Raw genomic sequence first — 19656 nt, forward strand, 5'->3', positions numbered from 1 at the left:
AGTATCCACTTGAGCAAATGTGGCACAAATAGCTCCTTACAGACTATCAAATATATCGCTCTATGAACTCAAACAGGCGAGGTTAGTAGTTGGTGGTTTATGAAGCTCGTGGATGTAGCCAAGAAAGTGGACATTCGATGCAACGAGCTGCTTACATTGAAAGAATAAGGAAGGTGTAGGACACTTCCATACTTCAGCAACCAGTGTATATTCATTTCCAAGAAGCAGACCTTCAGCTTCAGATAAACATCATATTTTTTGACCATCCAAAAGAGAGGAGCGAGGAACCTCCCGCAAGTAGCCATCCTGTAAAAGGAAAACTCGTTCAGCCATTAGAACCGTTTCCAAGCGGTGCGCAATTACTAGTACCTGCATGTAAAGATTTACACAACAATTAGAACTGTCCCGAAGAAAAGACATGTTGTGAAGGGTATCATCAATTATTCTTGGCAATAAAATGTGTTACTATTATTTAGCGAACTTCAAATCAAAATGGCTTAAGACTGTTCTATTGCCAACAAAGTCAATTTCTCACATCCCGTGCACGTATGTAACAACACCAGTGTAACTGCTACCTCCAATCAACACAGGTACTGCGCAACTCTATCCACCAAGGCATAGGCCGATGGGAAGAAATCACCTAATGTTTTTTTCACTCCGCTGGGATTTGAACCAGAAACCTCATTGGTTGTCCTCCCACTTCATTGATCACTAGGTCACACCCGAATTACAGGCTCTTGGTGGAGGTAGCATTCTCAAATCTCAAGCTATCTAGCGTGCCAAGAACTCAAGCAGTTGAAGCCCATAAGTAAATGCTACAAGTGGAGCTACAGTATCCAACTCCATCAGCAGTCAGCTGAGAACTGGCTGACTAGTAAAGGACAATTGGGAATTCACTCTAGGTTTGGCCTAGTGGAAAGAGGAGAGGGAAGATCTAGTTTCCTTGTTTGGGAGTAAAGGGAAGGAACGTTTATTAACGCTCACAAAATTATACAGAAAGGAGGAATTAAAAGCCATTTATACCACTTCCAGCTGTATTGCAAGGTTCTCTATCTTGTGGAGACTGTTAACCTATGTCTTCATCACTCATCTAGTGTGAGAGGAACATGCTTTACCAAAATAGGTATTCGTGTTTTTGTATATATTTCTAGTCCATAAGCTTTATCATTGTTAACAGAGAGGACCTGAACTTGTCTTGTGAAATAATTACGACGAGGGACAGAGGAGAGGTTGAGAAGCCATGGTACTGAACTGTAAACAAAACTATAGAAGCTTCTTTTACTTACAGTACGATTTTGCATCAGGCGCTGCAGAGCTTGTCTCACCAACAGCTCGGACTTGCTGTCTAATGCTGAAGTAGCTTCATCCAAAATCAGAATAGACGGATTCTGATAGAGTGCCCGAGCAATAGCTATTCTGAGATGAAAACGATAAAAAGGAATGAGAGAATTTCCTAGATCCACTCAGCTTTTACAAACCCTATATTTGCAATTGCAGTAAGTCTTTCGGTAAGAGGGAGCATTAGATCTCAGGTTCTATAGCATTGCCTAAAGACCTATCCCTTGAGAAAATAAAGAATCCTTCCTTAAAGATCTAATTAGAGGCTGAATTCAAACACAGCCAGGATCCACAAGAATGGTCCACTAAAATTGATGAAAACCAAGAAGCTCAAGTACCAAAAAGGGGATCCAAAATGAATTTGGAAAACATTAACTTGTGGAGAAAAATCAATTGTAGAGAAAGACCTACAGTCAAACCCGAGAATCACGGACTTGTCGAGATAGATCTAATTCTCTTTCTATCATTTTTGGATTGACAGAACTTTCTTATTACTCCCTTCATTTGACTAGTAATCTCTCGAGAGGGGAAAGTTTTTCTAACAATGTAAAGCAAACTACTGGTTGATTGCGCATGAGAGAGCTGTATAAAAAAATTCAGAAAATCAAAGTGTATTGGTAGGAAAAGTATCATACCTTTGCTTCTGCCCTCCACTGAAAATCGAGCCCCTAGGTCCAACATTTGTCTCATAACTAAGAGGAAGCGCTTCAATAAATTCTTCTGCACTTGCAGTTCTCGCAGCAAGCTTCACTCTCTCCATATCAATACCAGTCATTCGATCCCGATATCCAATGTTCTCGGCAACAGTTCCAGAAAATAATGTCTAAAATTAAGAAAAAAGTAGAAAACAATTCAGCCGTGCAGTCCTCTTTCCCACTTTAGCTGACCTTGCTAGCATGGAATTAAAGGTATTGTTTACAATAGGAGTTAGCTCTAGATTATACAGAGTATCAGCCCAAAAGTGTGAAAAGCAGGCAGTTGGTTCAACAAGATGCAAGCTCTTTTCTATAGAGTCTACTTTTAACGAATTAAATGTTTCAACTAACTTCTAGATAAAGCAATATCGACGCACCATCAGGGCCGGGTATTTTAAACTGAAATGTAAAAATTTGAAATCATAGGAAACATAGGTAATCCTAGGCAATGCCGATTAGTTCCAAAGAAACATCCATCTGTGAATGCCTTAGAAACCTGAAAGCACTTTGTAAGCCAGCTTCTCGAGCTATGCCTAGTTGGCTAATAAGTAGCTGATCCTTGAATCACACTGAAACACACAGAAGGCAAGAACCAAAAAACGAAAAAAAAAAAAAAAAAAAAAAAAGGGGGGGGGGGGGGGGGGGGGGGGGAGTTTAAGATCTGGAACTGCAACTTTGGCTGCATATCAATCAGAACCACTCTTCTAACACCGTAGTACCTTTGCTTATAAAATTTTCTTAATGTTTCTGGATACAAAGAAGAAAACATGGAAACAATATTAGAGCAAAATCAAGGACCAAAGCTAAGAAGAGGAAACAATCCCCTCATTTGAAAAGTTTCCAGTATATAATTCAACTTCGGTTCAACAAGCCACGGAGAACTGTTTCTTCGGAGAATCTTTAGACGACTTGTCTAAAATTCCTTTCCTTTGGCTAGATCCTTGCAGTGTAAAAACCTCAGTTTTAGCAACAACCTGATCATCGAACCTCTATTGTCTCTAACAACAAATTCGAGTCTCCAATTCTTGCCATCCACAACGAGGATATCAATCATCTGCTTACCCCAGTACTGCCAGGTGATTCTGGGGAAAAACCATGTAGCTTAGTTCTCCACAACATGGCAGTTTTTTATAGGTGAAAAGCTCAACAATATGGAATGAAACAGGAGGATCAAGCTAAGAAATCGGGTTTTTAAACTAGTACCAGCTAATGAATCTCCATTCCCAACCCCCTACTCCACCAAATATAATTGCACATTATCAAAAGAAAATGAAGAGAATTTAACACTACTCCATCTGCTATTCAACAGTGAAATGTAAGCATCAAAAGTCTTGAACACTATAGCAACTAACCACAAATAAAGGATTAGCAATATGTGGAAATAATTAAAAGAACTCATCATATCATGGTTGTGAAGAGGGAAAGAGGCTTGGACTTACTGTATCTTGAGAGACCAGACCAATATTTCTCCTCAAACTCTCGATTCGTATGCCTCTAATATCCAAACCATCAATCAGAATGGAGCCTGTCAGTGAGGAAGTAAACCTTGTCATGCTACAGCAGGGATGACTTTTGTATTCATCATTGAGGATCAGGTGCTAAAGAGAATTCCAGACTGTGTTGTTGTGATGACAAAACTGCTGACCTTGTAAAGGATCATATAAGCGAAGGAGGAGTTTTACAAGAGTCGTTTTCCCTCCTCCTGATGGTCCACACAGGGCAACTATTTCTCCCGATTTAATATGCATGTCCATGTTTTTCAATACAAGAGGTCCATTGTCTCCATATCTAAAAGAGACATTAGAGAATTTTACTTCTCCAGCAACACAATCTAAGTCAACAGCATCTGGGTTCACAATTTCCTGTACATTTATACATAGTAGATATTTAGTAGATATTCAGGCACACTCAAATGCGTGATTCTAAAAGTTATAATACCAATACTAATTGCAAGGATGTTCAATATAAAAGTAACCTACAGTGAAAGAACTAAGAAATTTTATGTTAGGAAAGATCAGTCATCATACAAAGTAGAGGATGAAAGAAGCAAAGTGTAAAACAACCACCTAATAAGTAGGAGTTTTCAAATTCTAAGAGAATGAAAAATAGATAGAATTGATTTGGTGGCCATTGGAGAGCAATTTTTTTATTTCAGCAATTAATGCATAATATGAGTAAAAGATGAAGATTATCTGGCTTGCAATAATCACATCAACGGTAGCAGTTGTAAGTATTTAACTCTTAAATCTGACAGCGTGTATTTTCTTGTTTCAGAGGTCCAAGGTACAAGGATAAGTTATTCTGTCTCCTAACTTAAGGAGGAAACCTAATTCTAATTCTGCTGCTCCCCATCCTACATGCCATTATCAAAGTCATAGCTAGCGTAGGACCATCACACCTAGGAAAAGAAATCACGAGCATTTCCTTAGAAATAAACAAGTTATATATTTACCTCAGGTTCAAACCTTGTCAAATTAAATAAGCGCTGAATTGCTGGCTCTCCTTGTTTTAATTCGTTGTATGCTTTTCCCACATCCTGCGCAACTCTTAGATTCAGATTGAAAGCTAAGATTGCTCCACATGCTGAGCCATTATAACAACATGAAGCAGCATGAGAGAAGTCTAGCTGAATAAGTAGTAGAACAGCAACAGACAGTCAAAAGAAGAAAGTGAAACATAAAGGTAAAGTCACTTCCAATTTAAATGGGATAGAGAAGTTAATCAAATTTATGAAGCTAATCAAATTTATGAAGCCTCACTCTCGAGAAAAGCTTCTTCTCTTCAGGGAAAGCTTTAACTTATTCACAGCATAATTCAAAGATTCTAATGGATGTCTTCTGATGCGAAGACGACCTCCTAACTAACTTTGTTCTACATCGTTTAGTTCAGTACCTGTATACTTTGGTACTTATAAATCAACAATTCATAAGGTAAAGTTATCTTATGGTTAATTCTATTTGAATGTTGTGCTGTTTGATTATCATCCCAATGCCCCAAAAAAAGAAGCAATTGTACGGGGTCCTAGACTCCCACATAAAATTCTCTATATTTATTCTAAAATGTGGATAATTTTAACTAATTGGTCCTTGCTTCCTTTGTCTTTTAGCCAATTTGACTAGTCATTTAACAGTTGGTTTAAGCGAAAAACATCATATCAACTTCAAATTTGAATTCTTGAAATTTGTCGAAGTTAATCAGGAAAAGTATTAGTTAGGAGTGAGTTATGTACATGGGATATTTTTACTTTTTTAAGACTAAGTGCATGGACTAATTATCTTATTCCAAAGATCGGAGACAAATCAGAATTCCAAACAAATGAACTTACAGAAACATAATCCTTCCAATAGTTGAAGCATTACCTGGATAGGGGAGATCAACAGAACCAGGGACGTTACAAAAGAAACCATGGCAGAGCCATCAAATGAACCTTTTGAAAATAGCAGCGTGCCAGCGCTAAATGTGAATAAGACACCAAAATATAATGCCTGAATCAACTGAGGAATAAAAGCCTTCAACTTCTTCTTTCCCATAGTCGCAGATAGGTCAGCAAAAGCAAGTGACTGGAACTTCTTGCTTTCACAGGACTCGGCATTGTTTACCTTCACAAAAAGAATTGACGGGAGGATCTGTAATGAGAAGTAATTTGCCTTCAGTAGGCGTCGAAAGCTTGATTCTTTGTATATAAGGAAGACTATAACATAGAACAAAAGAAGTTGGAAAAAGGGGGAGAAGGCGGAAAAAGTTTTCTCTCTGTGTTGGAATGCCCCTGAGCATACCTACATTTTGGAAAGCAAAGGTATACCACTAAGAAGCTATTGCGCTTTGATGAAAACTTTCATATTGGGATGAAATGGCCACGAATAACACAATGGATACACAGAATTCATATGGACAAACCAACTAGTTTTGGATCACAGCCAGTTGATAGATTCATACATATGCTTGAGAAAATGAAATCATAACCAAAAACACTTACCTCGTTCAGATAGGAAGAGAGAGAAGCGACAGCAAGATGTGCCTCGTTCGATACATCACGAAGTTTTTCACCCAAGTAACCAATCACAAAACCCATCAATGGAATCACCTTAAATAACACCCGTCAAGTTTCAATATAAACTCATCAGACGTTCAAATAATTCATAATAATAGAAGGAAAGAACTAATGCATCTTTTGTCACCAAGGCGGAAAGTAATGATAGAACAGGGTTGATGACCAACATCTGAATTGCCATTGCTGATAATTGAAGACTACTTGGTACAATCGTCTGTAAATAACAAAGCATAAGATTTAGAAAGATAAGTGATGGGGTTTGTTGAAGACATAAAATTAAAAGTGTTCATTCTCTAACAACTTAAAATTTTCATGAAATAATTCATATCGTGCAACATGGTACGAATAGCACTCACAAGTCTTGAGTCCAATGAACACTCATCAAAAGAAAATCTTTATATGTGCTTAGTCCAACAAAAAGAATCACACCACAAGTAAGGGACATTTGCAAACATAAATAAATATCCAAGTTTAGATCTCATGGCCACCAGGGGCAAAGCTAGGGTCAACAGAGGGAGTTCACTTGAATACCTTTTGCTAGAATATTATACAATGTAAATAGGGGGGAAACAATTTTTTTGGGTTATATATAAGCTGTTAAAGATTCTAGTCTAGTGTAGTGGTTCATGGAATTCAGATAATGCTTTTGGTCACAGGTTCAAATCCTATCTATGACATGCCACCCATCGCAACAAATATTTCACATGCTTGATCCAGGAATAAGAAAATATTTCTATGTGCTTAGTCCAACAAAAGGAATCAGACTACAATGAAGGACATTTGCAAAATATAAATATTTATCAGGGTATAAATCTCATGGCCACCACGAAGCTAGGTTCAAGCAATGGGGTTCAATTGAATCCACTTCGCAGGAAAATTATACCAGGCAAATACGGCAAAAACGACTTTTTGGTTATATATAAAGTGTTGAATCCTCTTGAATAAGGAAAGGTCTAGTCTATTCTAGTGGTCAATGGGTTCAAAGACAGGTTCAAATCCTATGTATGATACCACCCATCAAAACAAATAGCTCACACGCTTGATCCAAGGGAGTAATCGTGAGAGGGTGGTCGCAAGCACAACAAATCATATAAGTGTCCCCTTATAAGTTATAGGCACAATACATAGACAGACACCTTAACTTGGCCTCAATTGCCAACTAAACACTCCAACTTTGAGAATGCAAACTTTTTAGATAATAATGCAGTTCACACAGTTCAACTCACATTCAAGAGAGAATAAACAGTATCAGCAACATCAGAAGCTTCAGCAGTAATCCTATACGCAACATCTCCAGCAGCGATCCCACTTTCTCCCTCAAAATACCCTAAATCTCTCTGCAGAACCTTACGGAAAACACGAACCCTCATCTTGTAGACACAATTCAACGCAGCTTCCCATAGAAACACTTGCTGCAGATAATTCCCAACGAGTCGAACGAAAAACAAACCTGCAGATAATTAAGGGCCCCTTTGGCCATGAGTATTATTCACTTTTTTCTGAATTCTTTTTTCCACTTTATTTGAAAATTTTGGCCATGAACACCTAAAACCTGGCTTTCACTTTTTTTCAATTTCAGTACATCAAAACAACCAAATATTCTTTGCAAAAACTATAACTAAACACAACTCTATCTTCTAACTCCAAGTTCAAAATTTCCAAGTAAAGTGAAAAATATTTGGTTTCTATGGACAAACGCCTACTTAATATTTATAATTAATATTATAAATATTACACATGGATGGTAAAACGGAGGGTATTTATGAAACATTTTCGATACGTTAGGAGCATTTTTGGCCCTTTTCCGAGTTATCAATATATAGAAGCAAAAAACGAAGGGAAATTATCAATAGTATACAGCCCAACATAAAATATTATGCCACGTAGCCATATTTTCAGTTTATACAATATTATACAACATTACATCTGGGGAAAGCATTATACATAATGTATTAGCCCCGTATAAAAGGTATTTATACAAAAATATGGGCTAAACCGGCTAACAAATTCAAAATAAGGGCTAAAGCACGTAAATATTTTTTCCAAGTAGACATAGAGAATGTTTGGATTGGCTTTTTAAGAATAGCTTATATAAGCTAAAAGCCATAAGTTGGGAATATCCAACTTTCGACTTTTATCTTATTTTTGTACTTTTTGGCCTAAAAAACACTCTTAAGTATACAAAAAGTAGAAAACGAACTTAAAAGCCAAAAAGCACTTAAAATAAGCCAATCCAATTCCAAATACCCTCGTAGAGCGTAATTTGACCAAAAAATGAATAAGTACCATCGAGTAAAACGAAAACAAACCTCCTAAAACCAAACACTCTTCTTTGAGCTTCACAGCATCCAATGGATTCATTAAAAGCGAGAATTTTCCCAATTTAAAAACTAAAAACACAAACTGCTTTTCCACCAAAAGTACTTTTTGAAAAGAACACATTTCAAAATAACGGAAAGGTCTTTCTGCCACACCGATGTTGGTCACAATGACCCAAATGAGGGTAGCACAGTAAATTTGCATGGGTATCTAAGACAAATTTAATAATTTATACTTAATATCCTTCCCTTCTAAAGTTCATATTAATTCAAAATTGTACATGTAAAGGTTATGATGGTCTTTTCATAGGTGTGGCCAAATTGGTGTGGTAGTTTGGCATGCCTGTATGCACAATTAAGTTTCTTGTTGTCTATTCTACTTTCACTCTTTTTTTCTACAAGGGTCTATTTTTGTTGTTTCCCACGCGGTGCTGATACTTTTTTTTTGCACGGATTGTCCTTCATTTGGGGTGGTCTTTAATTTTTGTCATTCAAATTGGTGGTCTTTAAGTTTTGCCCTTCGCCTAATACCCTCAGGTTGTAGGTTCGAATCCCAGCTCAATAAAAAAAAAAACATATGCAAATTCTGCCTTTAAGGCCCGCAACAATGAAATTCTGCCTGAAGGCCAAAAGTTAAAGACCACCATTTTGAGGGACAAAAATTAAAGACCACCCCAGCGAAGAGCAATCCTGCAAATTGCCCGTTTAGCAGCTCTCTTCAAAATAAACTGATTTTAGAAGTTTTACCAAACATCAAATTAACTCGAAAAGCGAAAAACGTCACATAAATTAGAGTAAGTACAAGGAGTTTAACGAAAGACGAACCTCCTAAAACCAAACACTCTTGTCTGAGCTTCACAATATCCAAAGGATTCATTAGAGACGAGAATTTTCCCAATTTAGGAACAATTTTACTGAGAGAGTAAACGGAAATTGCACTACATAGCCATCCGTATAGAATTGGTTGCCATTCTGAGAGGAGATATGGTTTAAGTGGAGTCAAAGAGGTCAACGGAGATATCAATTTGTTGCCGGAGTTCGTGGCGGCGGCGCGTGCGGATAAAGTTAAGTCGGCGCGTGTGGATAAAGTGGATGATGATTTTATTGTTAAGGTGGCGCGTGTGGATGATGATTTTATTGGTTTGGTGACGTGGCACGGGACGGTGAGTTTGTGGTGGCGATAGGGCGGCGAATGGCGGTGACACGGTGGTTTTGGATGAATTAGAGACATTTTCCGGTGGAAATTTAACAGTTGGAAGGTAATTCGCCGCTATAATATATGGATAGACACCTTAAGTTTTTCAATTGACAACTAAGCACTCTAACTTTTGAGAATATATATTTAGACATCTTAATTTTCTCAATTGGCAACTAATTGTTTCAATTTTAAAAATGCATATCTGGATACCTCAACTTATCACCATTATGTCTAGTAGACACTTGATACTTACGTGATACATAAATTTTGAAGGTATTATTATTTCAACTCACATTATAAAAATGAGTTGTGGGATCTAGATAATAATCCTTTTAAAAGTTATAGTGTTTGATCCATTATAAATGTTAAATTTAAGTGTCTATATATGCATTCCATCATGTTTATATCTTTAAATAATTTTAATTTAAACACAAAAGTTACTTATAAAAGTAGTATAACTTAATCATAATTAAATTATAAAAATATATCTCGTATTTATTTGATTGGTGTAACACTTGAGTGTGATTAATTTGTTTTTCCAAAATTTAATCAACAGACGAGAATTTTCTCAATTTAGGAACAATTTTACAGAAATTATATTTATACGTATAATTTACACATATAAATATAATCAAATAATAATTAGCCCTTAAGATTCATGTTTTTAAGCGAAAATGATTAAAAATCTCCCTGAATTATTTGAAATAAATCAACTTTATTCCCGGCTATTATGTTGTTTGGCTAAAACATGCCCCTGCAGGCACCAACTAGCCAAATAGCTTTAAAATATCCTTTCTACTAACGGTACCTTCAAAATAAGAAAGAAAAAAAGGGGGTCAATTTTAAGCTTGAAGCCTTAAATATTCCAAATGGAGAAGTTTTACCCTCCATTTAACATTCAAGACAAGTGCTCTTAATTATAATAACTGAGCAAAAATTTATATTAAAGATTATGAAATTACTTTCACCATTTTAAATTACAATTTTTATAGGAAGCCCAATTTTATGTTTTATATAAAGATGTGTGGATGATGATTTGGTTGTTAAGGCGGAGGTGGAAATAGGGGAATTAAGGATGATATTAGTAATTGGTTTGGTTAATTGGCAGGGGACGGTGAGTTTGTGGTGGTGATGGGACGTGAAGGGGCGCGATACGGCTGTTTCAGGTGAATTAGAAACATTTTCCATTGTAAACTACACAATTAGTAGAAGGTAATTTGCGCGCTTACGTGGCAGTTGCTCCCCTTATTAAGTGGCAGTTGCTCCCCAAGAAAATGTTTTCCTATTTTCTCTTGTTTGGTTGCACTTAAGATCTTGGAAAATATTTTTTTATTTTCCTCAAAATAGGAGAAAATATTTTTCATAAAAATTTGAGGGAAAAAACATTTTCCATAGTAATATAAACACACCAATGCATTTCCTAACCCAACCCGGCATGTTCCCCCACCCCGCACTCCGACCACACCCACAAACCAAACTCGACCTCCCCCCTCCACCCCAACCCCCCGCCCCCAACACCCCACCCCTATGTGTGTTTTTGACCCAAAGAGTCATGTGGCCCAGTAAAAAGATGCCAACACATTAAAATTGTGTGTTTTTGGACCAAAAGGTGGACGGTGAATAATTTTAGATATCTTTTGGTCAAAAATACATTTTAAGTTTGTGAGTTTCCTACCTGAACTATCAGGCGTTTGTGTTTCCATTGCATTGTTAGAATCCAATTAGTCATTATTTATTCCTAATTAATCATTTAAAGAAACAGACTAATTTTAACTGAGGGTCCGTATGAACGATTTAAAATTTTCTTGCCATGCTACATGAAACAGATATTCGGAAGGTCATAGCAAAATATTGTTGATTGATCGAAGTAAGAAGCAAAAATATTCGATAAAATATTCCTCAGTAATATTATTATGACTCTCGAAGTCGTGTGTGGTCGAAATACCAGACTAATTTTTCATTGTTATGTTTAGCTTGTAACTTACGGGATGGTGAAGCGAAATCCAATTATTCCATAAATTGTTCACGACAATCGCTTAAGTTGATAAAAAGAAAAATGCAAATTAATGAATCCACTCGATAATCCTTTTTTTTTTTTTTTTTTTTTCAGTTGTAGGTACTATATTTACACTCATAAAACAGCTTTATTTATGCTCTGGTCACTTCTATCCCAACCATTAGCCACTAGGGGTGTAAGTTATATTTTATACTTTGGTCATTTTCTCAGTCCTACTATTTGGGAGAAAAAAGTTGATGTAAGAGGACGAAGCAGTCCTCACGGGCTTCACGTTTCTATACACGGCTGGTGTAAAGGACTTTTCACACTATTAGATCATTTAAAAACTCAAATATGCTATCGAATTATCTGAAATGATTCATTCATGTCATTCGTTAATAATTGGGTTCATTTATACCATCTTCGTGACATATTTGGTTCATTCATATCACTAATCACTAACGGATCCTACTATTATCAGATTTAGTCACGTGACATTATCTAAACCCTTCATTAATTACCACCTCCCACCCCATTCATCCCTTTTTACGAGTGACATATGTGAGCCATTTCGTTAAGTTCAGTGGCATATTTGAGTCTTTTCACGGTCCCTTAAAATACTCAAATTTTACCATGAAAAGACATACATACTTGTAATTCACACACTTATATATACTTCCACACCCAAATACACCTCATCAGTGTACTTTCTTTCGAACCTGTCTATTCTTTTTTTTTTTTTTTCTTTAAGTAAATTTTATGTGTTTTTTTAAAATCTTTTTAAAGAGCCATAAAGTACGTGTAAATTGCGAATGATGTAGAATAAGATTAGATTCATAATCTAATTAAATAAGAGAGTATAATTTTTTTCATGTAAAATAATAATGTTATTATATAAGGGACAAACTTGTCGTCATAAGTTTTTTATTACATAAAGTTAGAAAATATGGATGTTTATATAGGAATATGATTCTAAAAAGTTGAATGTCATACATCAATGATAAACAGAAAAATAACATAAATTAATATTATTACCCAAGAGAACCCAATGCCGGCTGAAGGGTAAAACAGCCAAAGCAATGGCTTTAGGCCTCCAAAATTTTAGGGACCCCATTTTTCAATAGTAATGGTTTATGAATTATTATTTTTAAAGTAATAATTTGAGTATCTTTGAATAAATCGATTATAAAAAAAGTATTTATAACTTTGAATCGCAAAAAGTTAGGAAAACAAACTTCAAATAAAAATGTATGGACACTCATCAAGATTTGGCTTTAGGCCACCGATAATCTTGAGCTGCTCCCGAGAGAGTCATGTATTATAAGGGATTGAGAAAAGGCTCACATGTCATTAGACTTAACGAAATGGTTCATATATGCCCCTCATAAAAAGGTGCGGGAGTTACAAAGTAATGAAAGGTTTAGATAATGTCACGTGACAAAATCTGATAGTAGTAGGACTCCCTTAGTGGTTAGTGGCACGAATGAACCAAATGTGTTACGGCGATGACATAAATGAATCTAACTATTAACAAGTGGCATGGATGAGCCAATTCAGATAGCTCGATAGCGTTTTCCCCTAGTTTATATAAGTGGAACTAAATTAAAACATATAATCTGCTATAATAGGTTAAGATTACTCCAATAGTGTAAAAATTCTTTAAACTATCTACATTACAAGTTAAATCCAAAATAGCCCATTTGTACTTCCATCAAGCGGACACAAACCAATCATCTCATTTAGAATATTCTTAACGTAGATATTTTGACCAAAGTGAAAATATTTTCCTGTGATTTTGATGAAGTAAAAGTTTCATTAAAAAGGCATCAAGAAAATGCAGAAATTACAAAAGAGGTTGTGCTAGCTCCTCTACAAGAGAAGAAACCGAGTAGGATTAGGGAGCTAACAAAATCCAAAAATTGATCACTGCTATTACTCTAACTAAATAAGTTTAGCAAACATCTAGCTCTTAGGGAGTGGCTTGGAGTTGAAATTTCATCAAAATGTCAGCAGTTCCTTTTTTTCAAAAACACCAAAAGATAGCTGCATGATCATCAATCCAAATCTTCGTGATGGCTTTATCAACTCTCCATAAAAACCAGCTTCATATGCCATCTTCAATTGTGTGTGGCAAGACCCAGCTGAGTCCAAAGTAGAAATGAACATGTTTCAAAGGTCAACAAATATGGATACTTTCTGAATTTTGAAGACACATGTAACACCTTCTGACAAATTGAATGCATCTTCTGTTGAGGTTGTCCTGAGTCAAACATGCTTCATCGAGGGATGTCCAGCTGAAATTTCCGTTCTTTTTGAAAGGCAAAATAGTAATAGAAATTCATAAAACTTCAGGCGCCATGTGCTTGCTCATTACGGTCTAGTTCTGACAAAGGGATTTTTGAGCAAAAAAATCTCATCAAGGATAGTTCTAACCTATGTTGCTCGGACCCTCCAAAAATATTGCCGCACCCGTGTCGGATCCTCCAAAAATGTATTGCTTTAGGAGGATCCGACACACACCTCGCGGTATTTTTAAAGAGCCAGAGCAATATATAGCTTCTAACAATCAAAACCACTTTTAGACTACATTGTAGCGGTAACGAGATCTTGATTTGGAGTTGACATCAAGAAATGTCGCAACAACATGTGAAGAAGTTCTAGGAAACTTCAAAACCTCCTCTGATGCCTCTTCTGATATGTCAGCGGGGTCATCCCAAACAATAATTAGTTTTTCTAATACATGTGCATTCTTCAGGAAAAACCTTAGTAGCTCCATCTCATTGTCATCGTATTTGAAACCAGCCAACTTAATCGATTTTAGATGAGATTCCAAGCACATAAAGCTTTCACTAGGTTCGTGCAGCTTCCAGTTTTCATCCCAGCCATCAATCTCATCGGAAAACAAACTAAGAACCTCTAAATTAGGAGAATGCTTGAGCAATAGCATCATGACTTCCATGCAAATATCATCAATTGCCACTTTCAATTTTAAGGACTTGAGCTTATAAAATGTGACCGGGAAGTTTCTTAGTCCATGTGTTACATTATACAGACCGGAAACGGAAGCCATGCATAATTTCAAAGCTGATGTAGAAGGGACATTCTTGATCATCTTAAGCACGCACATGCCAATTTCTTTTATTAGACCATGTGCATCAAAAAAGAAGAGGTTAACAACTTCTATAGAGAAGAGACTCTCTATAATTATATTCTTTGCCATTGGAGCACCATATTTCAGGACCTTGAGATTCGGGCAAGAAATCTTGATGTTGCAATTGCTGTAACTTTCTGCATAGTTAGCATAGTTTAGTAGAGACACATAAATCAGAGACGTCGAAGCAATATCAAGCACAGTCATTGTTCCAAAAGTACAATCTCCCAGTATCAATTTTTCTAGGACAGGACATTTTGAGAACAAGCAACTGGTCAAATGCTCGTTTGATAACTCAACTCCCACAAGATGAAGCAATTTGAGCTGGGAAAATCCCATATGATTAGGCACCTTCAGTATGGCCCCATTAAGCTGTAATTTCAAAACTCGTAAAGATTCACTAGTCGCAACACAATATGGCAACTCAAATGGCTCAGTAGGACCAAAACTTAACACAAGTTCTTGAACATTTCGCCTTATTGCCACACGAACCCAACGGAAAATAGCTCCCTCATCAAAAAGATTGCCACAATAGAGCTTAAAGCAAACAAGATTATTCGCGCATTGGGAAATGAAGACCCAATGGATAAAATCATTGAATGTCTTAACCATTTCCCAGTCCCAAGGCCGATTAATCCGTTCATTACCAAAGCGAATAATATCGAAATGCAAGTAAGGCATTGTCCTCCATATATAGTTCCATCTTTTTGACAAAATCCCTAACTTAACCACATCAAAAATGTAAAGAGATGAAAGTATATTGTGAAGTATATCATCAGGCACGTAGCTTATTCTATCAATACCTTCACTTGAACTGTTAATGGATTCAGCTAATAACTTGGGGTTCTTTGATGATTTTTCCATCAAATCTTCAATTTTTTGAACTATTAAAAAGCAGGAAACAAGACTGAATTTTAATGAATAGTGAGATAACCTTACTTAGGAAGATTTATCAGTCTGGTTTTGGAACAACATGCCGCCAGTTTTACAGAGAATGATAGCGATAGAGTGCAAGGGTGTACCAAATTATATAGGGAAAAGGCTCAAAAATTACACATCTATTTTCTTTTATCAGCTAAGTTTATCCTCTGTGTTACAAGTTGGGGCATATTATACACCTGTTTTTACCAAAGTTAACAAAAGTAGGCCTCAATTGGTCGTCTAAAAGATCCTATATGTCATAGTTTATAAGGCTGAAAATCATTTACGATCCCCAACTTTAAAAATCAAACTCCATAGGCATTTTAAACAATAAACATTCTCTCCCTTTATTTTAATTGACTTTTTTAAAATGCTTATTTTACTCTTACATTATCAACTTTTATCTTTTTTTTTTTTTTACTTCTTTAAAATCATGATTTTTTAACTTATGTAACAAATTTCTAATAAAAAATAAATATTACCTTCGAAGAAAAAAGTAAGAAATACTAATTGAGTATATAAGTTAATGATGTTCTATAATAAAGTAAATTAGCAGAATAAATAAAAAACTAATTTTATTAGAATAATCAAAATTTTAATATTTATTTATTATACAAGTGAAAATAACATGTCATAATAACTTCATAAATATATTTCTATGCAGGTAATGCAAAAACAATGAAAAAGTAGAGGCAATTTTTAAAATAATTTATTTATATTGTAAATGAACTTTATTATAATTTAAGAAATATTCCATTAGTGACAACTAAAACTTTTTTAATTATACAAGCAATAGACAATAAGAGAGAAGTGAAACTCAAATATACATACATGCATGCACATACATATATACATACTTACTGCATATAATATTGAAATAACAATAAAAAATAGCATTAGATTTTGTTACATATTCATAAAAGTATTATTCTACTTATAATGTTAATGAATTTAAATAAGAATCTATAAAAATCTAGATTAATTTTATATATATATATATAATATAAATGTGTTACATAAATAGAGAATTGAAAAAAATAAGGGTGCAATAGTCATTGCATAGGATAAAAAAGGGGTTTGTGGGTAGTGTGTGTGTGTGTGGGGGGGGGGGGGGGGGGGGTTGGGGGAAGAGAATGTCTATTGTTCGTAGTTGAAGGGAGAATTTGATTTTTAAAACAAAGTTCGATTTCACCCTAGTTTATAATAACACATGTAACTTGCTATAATAGGTTAGATTACATGAATAGTGTAAAAATTCTTTAAACTAACTATATTACAAGTTAAGTCCAAAATGCCCCGCGTATACTTCCATCAAGCTAATAACTTGGGGTTTTTTGATGATTTTTCCATCAAATCTTTCATTTTATTAACCATTAAAAAGCAGAAAAAGACTGATTTTTCAATGAGTAGTGAGGTTACCTTATGTCAAAAAGATTAATCAGTAGGATTTGGAAGCCAAAACAAGAGAAATGACAAAAATGGTCCCTTATTAACATAAGGTTGGTTCAAATTTCAAAATAGTCTCTTATGTATGCAATTAACAGTTTTGGTCCTCAGTTTTGGTATGAAGGAAAATGTTTTTTCATGGAAAATGTTTTCCAAGAAAATAATTAGTTTTCTTATTCATTTTCTTGTATTTGGTACGCAATTTGAAAAATGTCATTTTAAGAGAATCTGCATATGTTCAAAGCAAAATCACTATGAAGTTAAAAAATGAAAATTAATATTTTTTGGAGGGTGGTGGGAGTAGGGTTGGGCAAAAAAACCAAAAAAAAAAAAAACTTTTTTAAAATTAAAATTAAAATTTTTTGGAGGGTGGGGGGGGGGGGGGTGGGTGGTGTAAAAAATCTCTTAATTTTTTTTAAAACGACTTTTTTTTGGGAGGATAGTGGGGTCGGGGGCTAGGTGGTGGAAAAATCCAAAAAGAAAAATTAAAAAACTTTTTTTGGGAGGGGGAGGGGTGTGAAAAAACAGAAAAAAATAAAAAAATATTTTTCTTAAAAAAAAATAATTGGAGGTTGGGGTGGGGGTGAGTGGTGGGGGAAGAGGGGGGTAAGAATTTTTCATTTCTTCTAAAAATTTATAAAAGTAAAATAAAATATATATAAAAAAAAAAAAATCGAGGAGGGAGGGGTGGGGGGTGGGTGGAAGGTAGGGTAGGGTTTGGGTTGGGTGGGTGATGGAAGGTGGGGGTTTTTAGGGTGTGGTAGGGTGGGGTATGGTTTGGGGTGGTGGGTAGGGAGGGGTGGGTTGGGTTTTGTTGGTGCAGGGGTGGAGTTTGGGGTGGGGCATGCGGGGTGGTTGGGGAATACATTGATATGTTTTTGTTAATCCGGAAAATGTTTTCCATAAAAATTGATGGAGAACATTTTCACTTATTTGGAGGAAAACATTTTCCAAGATCTGAAGGGCAAAATTAAAATAGGTTATAAGAATTAACGAGAGAGAATTAAATTTATTAAATATTAATATAATATGTGAAAGAATGATTTTAAAATATTAAAAATAAAAATTAATAAATACCTACGTAATAGATTATATATATATATACATGGCATTATATATTTATATTTAGTAGCTATAGTTTAAAATAATTACATCTCATAACTAATTATAATATATTAAATACAACTTATAGCTACATTTTCAAATAAAGTGAATATAAAAAATTTTTTGCGTAAGGAATACAATTGGCGTGAATACAACCGAGTTGAATACACATGACTAATTTTTGAAAAAAAATTTATTGCCATGAATAGGTAAATTTGTTTTATGAATACAGCGAGCCATTTTTTGAATACAGCAGAAAAACAATAGCTATGCCATGTAAATATTAAAACTGTAGCTATGTCAAAATTTAAACCCCCAAAGTATAGTCATTTATGTAAAATTCCCATTATATATACCTTATAAAATTAGTACTTAGTAATTTTGGGCCTAAATATTATGAGGCCTAAAGAAAACATTTTTTGAGCGGATTGGCCTTCCTTTGGGGAGGTCTTTATTTTTGTCCTTCGCCTAATACCCCGAGGTTAAGGATTCGAATCCCAGCTCAGTAAAAAAAAAAAAAAAAAATTCGCAAGGCATATTTTTCAGAATTTTGGCTTGAAGTTAAAATCCTGCCTTAAGGTAGGATTTTGAAGGCAAGATATTGCCATAAGGCAGGATTTTAAAGGCAAAATTATGCCTGGCGAATTCAAACTTTACCTTGCGAATTTTTTAAATTTTTGATTGCGCGAGAATTCGAACCCGAAACCAAAAACTTTTTAGCGAAGGGAAAAAGTTAAAGATTTTAAATTTGAGGGATAAAAATTAAAGACCACCCCAAAATAAGGGCATTCGTGCGAATTGGCCCAAGGAAAATGCTTTATTTGCTTTAGGGCAGAGCCAGCAGGGGACCAAGCAACAACCCATAAAACAAAGTGAAATATGCACATACTGCTTACACATAATTAAGCACTAAAAAGTGTACAGGCAAAACATATATCTTAGATTCAACTTGATATGAATACTCGATGTGGATAAATTTTCTTTATATTTGTAAGTATTTTGATTACTCAACTAAGTACAAAATCTACTCAATTTTCTCTCTCTCTCTCTCTCTCTCTTTTTTTTTTAAAAAAAGTAATCATACTTTTTAATTCCTTGATTATTAATAAAATTTTGATGTTTGTCCTTAGCTAAATATGAGTGGATTGGGCTAACTTATATACATGTTTTTGTGTGGATTGTCCTTCAAAGGCGCTGGTCTTTACTCGAGCAAAAGTTAGGCTTTAAGGCAGAGATTTGCCTTAATGTAGAATTTATCTAAGGCAAAAGTTTGCCTTAAGGCAGAGGTTTGAGGCGAAAGTTTGCCTTAAGACATATTTTTTTTCCACTTAGGCCTAACTTTTACCCGAGTATGCCTACTTTGCTACGAAACTCTGCATTGCGATTTTTTTTAACTAAACCGGTGTTCAAACCTAAAAACTCGGATATTTTAGGCGAA

At 35.1% G+C, this 19656-nt stretch overlaps 2 protein-coding genes across 2 annotated transcripts; both read right to left on the bottom strand.

Moving 5' to 3' along the window:
* Positions 1 to 249: 249 nt before the first annotated feature.
* LOC132058045 (ABC transporter B family member 29, chloroplastic) lies at positions 250 to 10164 on the bottom strand. Its single transcript, XM_059450612.1, has 11 exons — positions 9228 to 10164; positions 7311 to 7534; positions 6212 to 6298; positions 6010 to 6117; positions 5393 to 5659; positions 4486 to 4659; positions 3679 to 3895; positions 3473 to 3558; positions 1974 to 2161; positions 1287 to 1416; positions 250 to 369 (listed from the first exon to the last, which is right to left on the bottom strand). Exons 1-11 carry the CDS (start codon positions 9631 to 9633, stop codon positions 250 to 252), a joined length of 2007 nt encoding a protein of 668 aa, XP_059306595.1. The 5' UTR covers positions 9634 to 10164.
* Positions 10165 to 14162: 3998 nt separating this feature from the next.
* LOC132058046 (putative FBD-associated F-box protein At3g50710) lies at positions 14163 to 18458 on the bottom strand. The gene is made up of 2 exons (XM_059450613.1): positions 18449 to 18458; positions 14163 to 15631 (listed from the first exon to the last, which is right to left on the bottom strand). The coding sequence occupies exons 1-2, from the start codon at positions 18456 to 18458 to the stop codon at positions 14175 to 14177; spliced, it is 1467 nt and encodes a 488-aa protein (XP_059306596.1). The 3' UTR covers positions 14163 to 14174.
* Between the last annotated feature and the right edge of the window lie 1198 nt (positions 18459 to 19656).

The sequence above is a fragment of the Lycium ferocissimum genome, chromosome 5 (genome assembly GCF_029784015.1).
Source record: "Lycium ferocissimum isolate CSIRO_LF1 chromosome 5, AGI_CSIRO_Lferr_CH_V1, whole genome shotgun sequence".
Taxonomy (NCBI): Eukaryota; Viridiplantae; Streptophyta; class Magnoliopsida; order Solanales; family Solanaceae; genus Lycium; species Lycium ferocissimum.

Bases quoted from the DNA above. Each gene is read 5' to 3' on its own strand.
- LOC132058045 (XM_059450612.1), bottom strand. From the start codon at position 9,633: ATGTCTCTAATTCATCCAAAACCACCGTGTCACCGCCATTCGCCGCCC. The intron at 7,535-9,227 runs GTTCGTCTTTCG...AATTATCTGCAG, and splicing joins AGAGTGTTTGGTTTTAGGAG to GTTTGTTTTTCGTTCGACTC. The intron at 4,660-5,392 runs GTAATGCTTCAA...CTACTTATTCAG, and splicing joins TGTTGATCTCCCCTATCCAG to CTAGACTTCTCTCATGCTGC.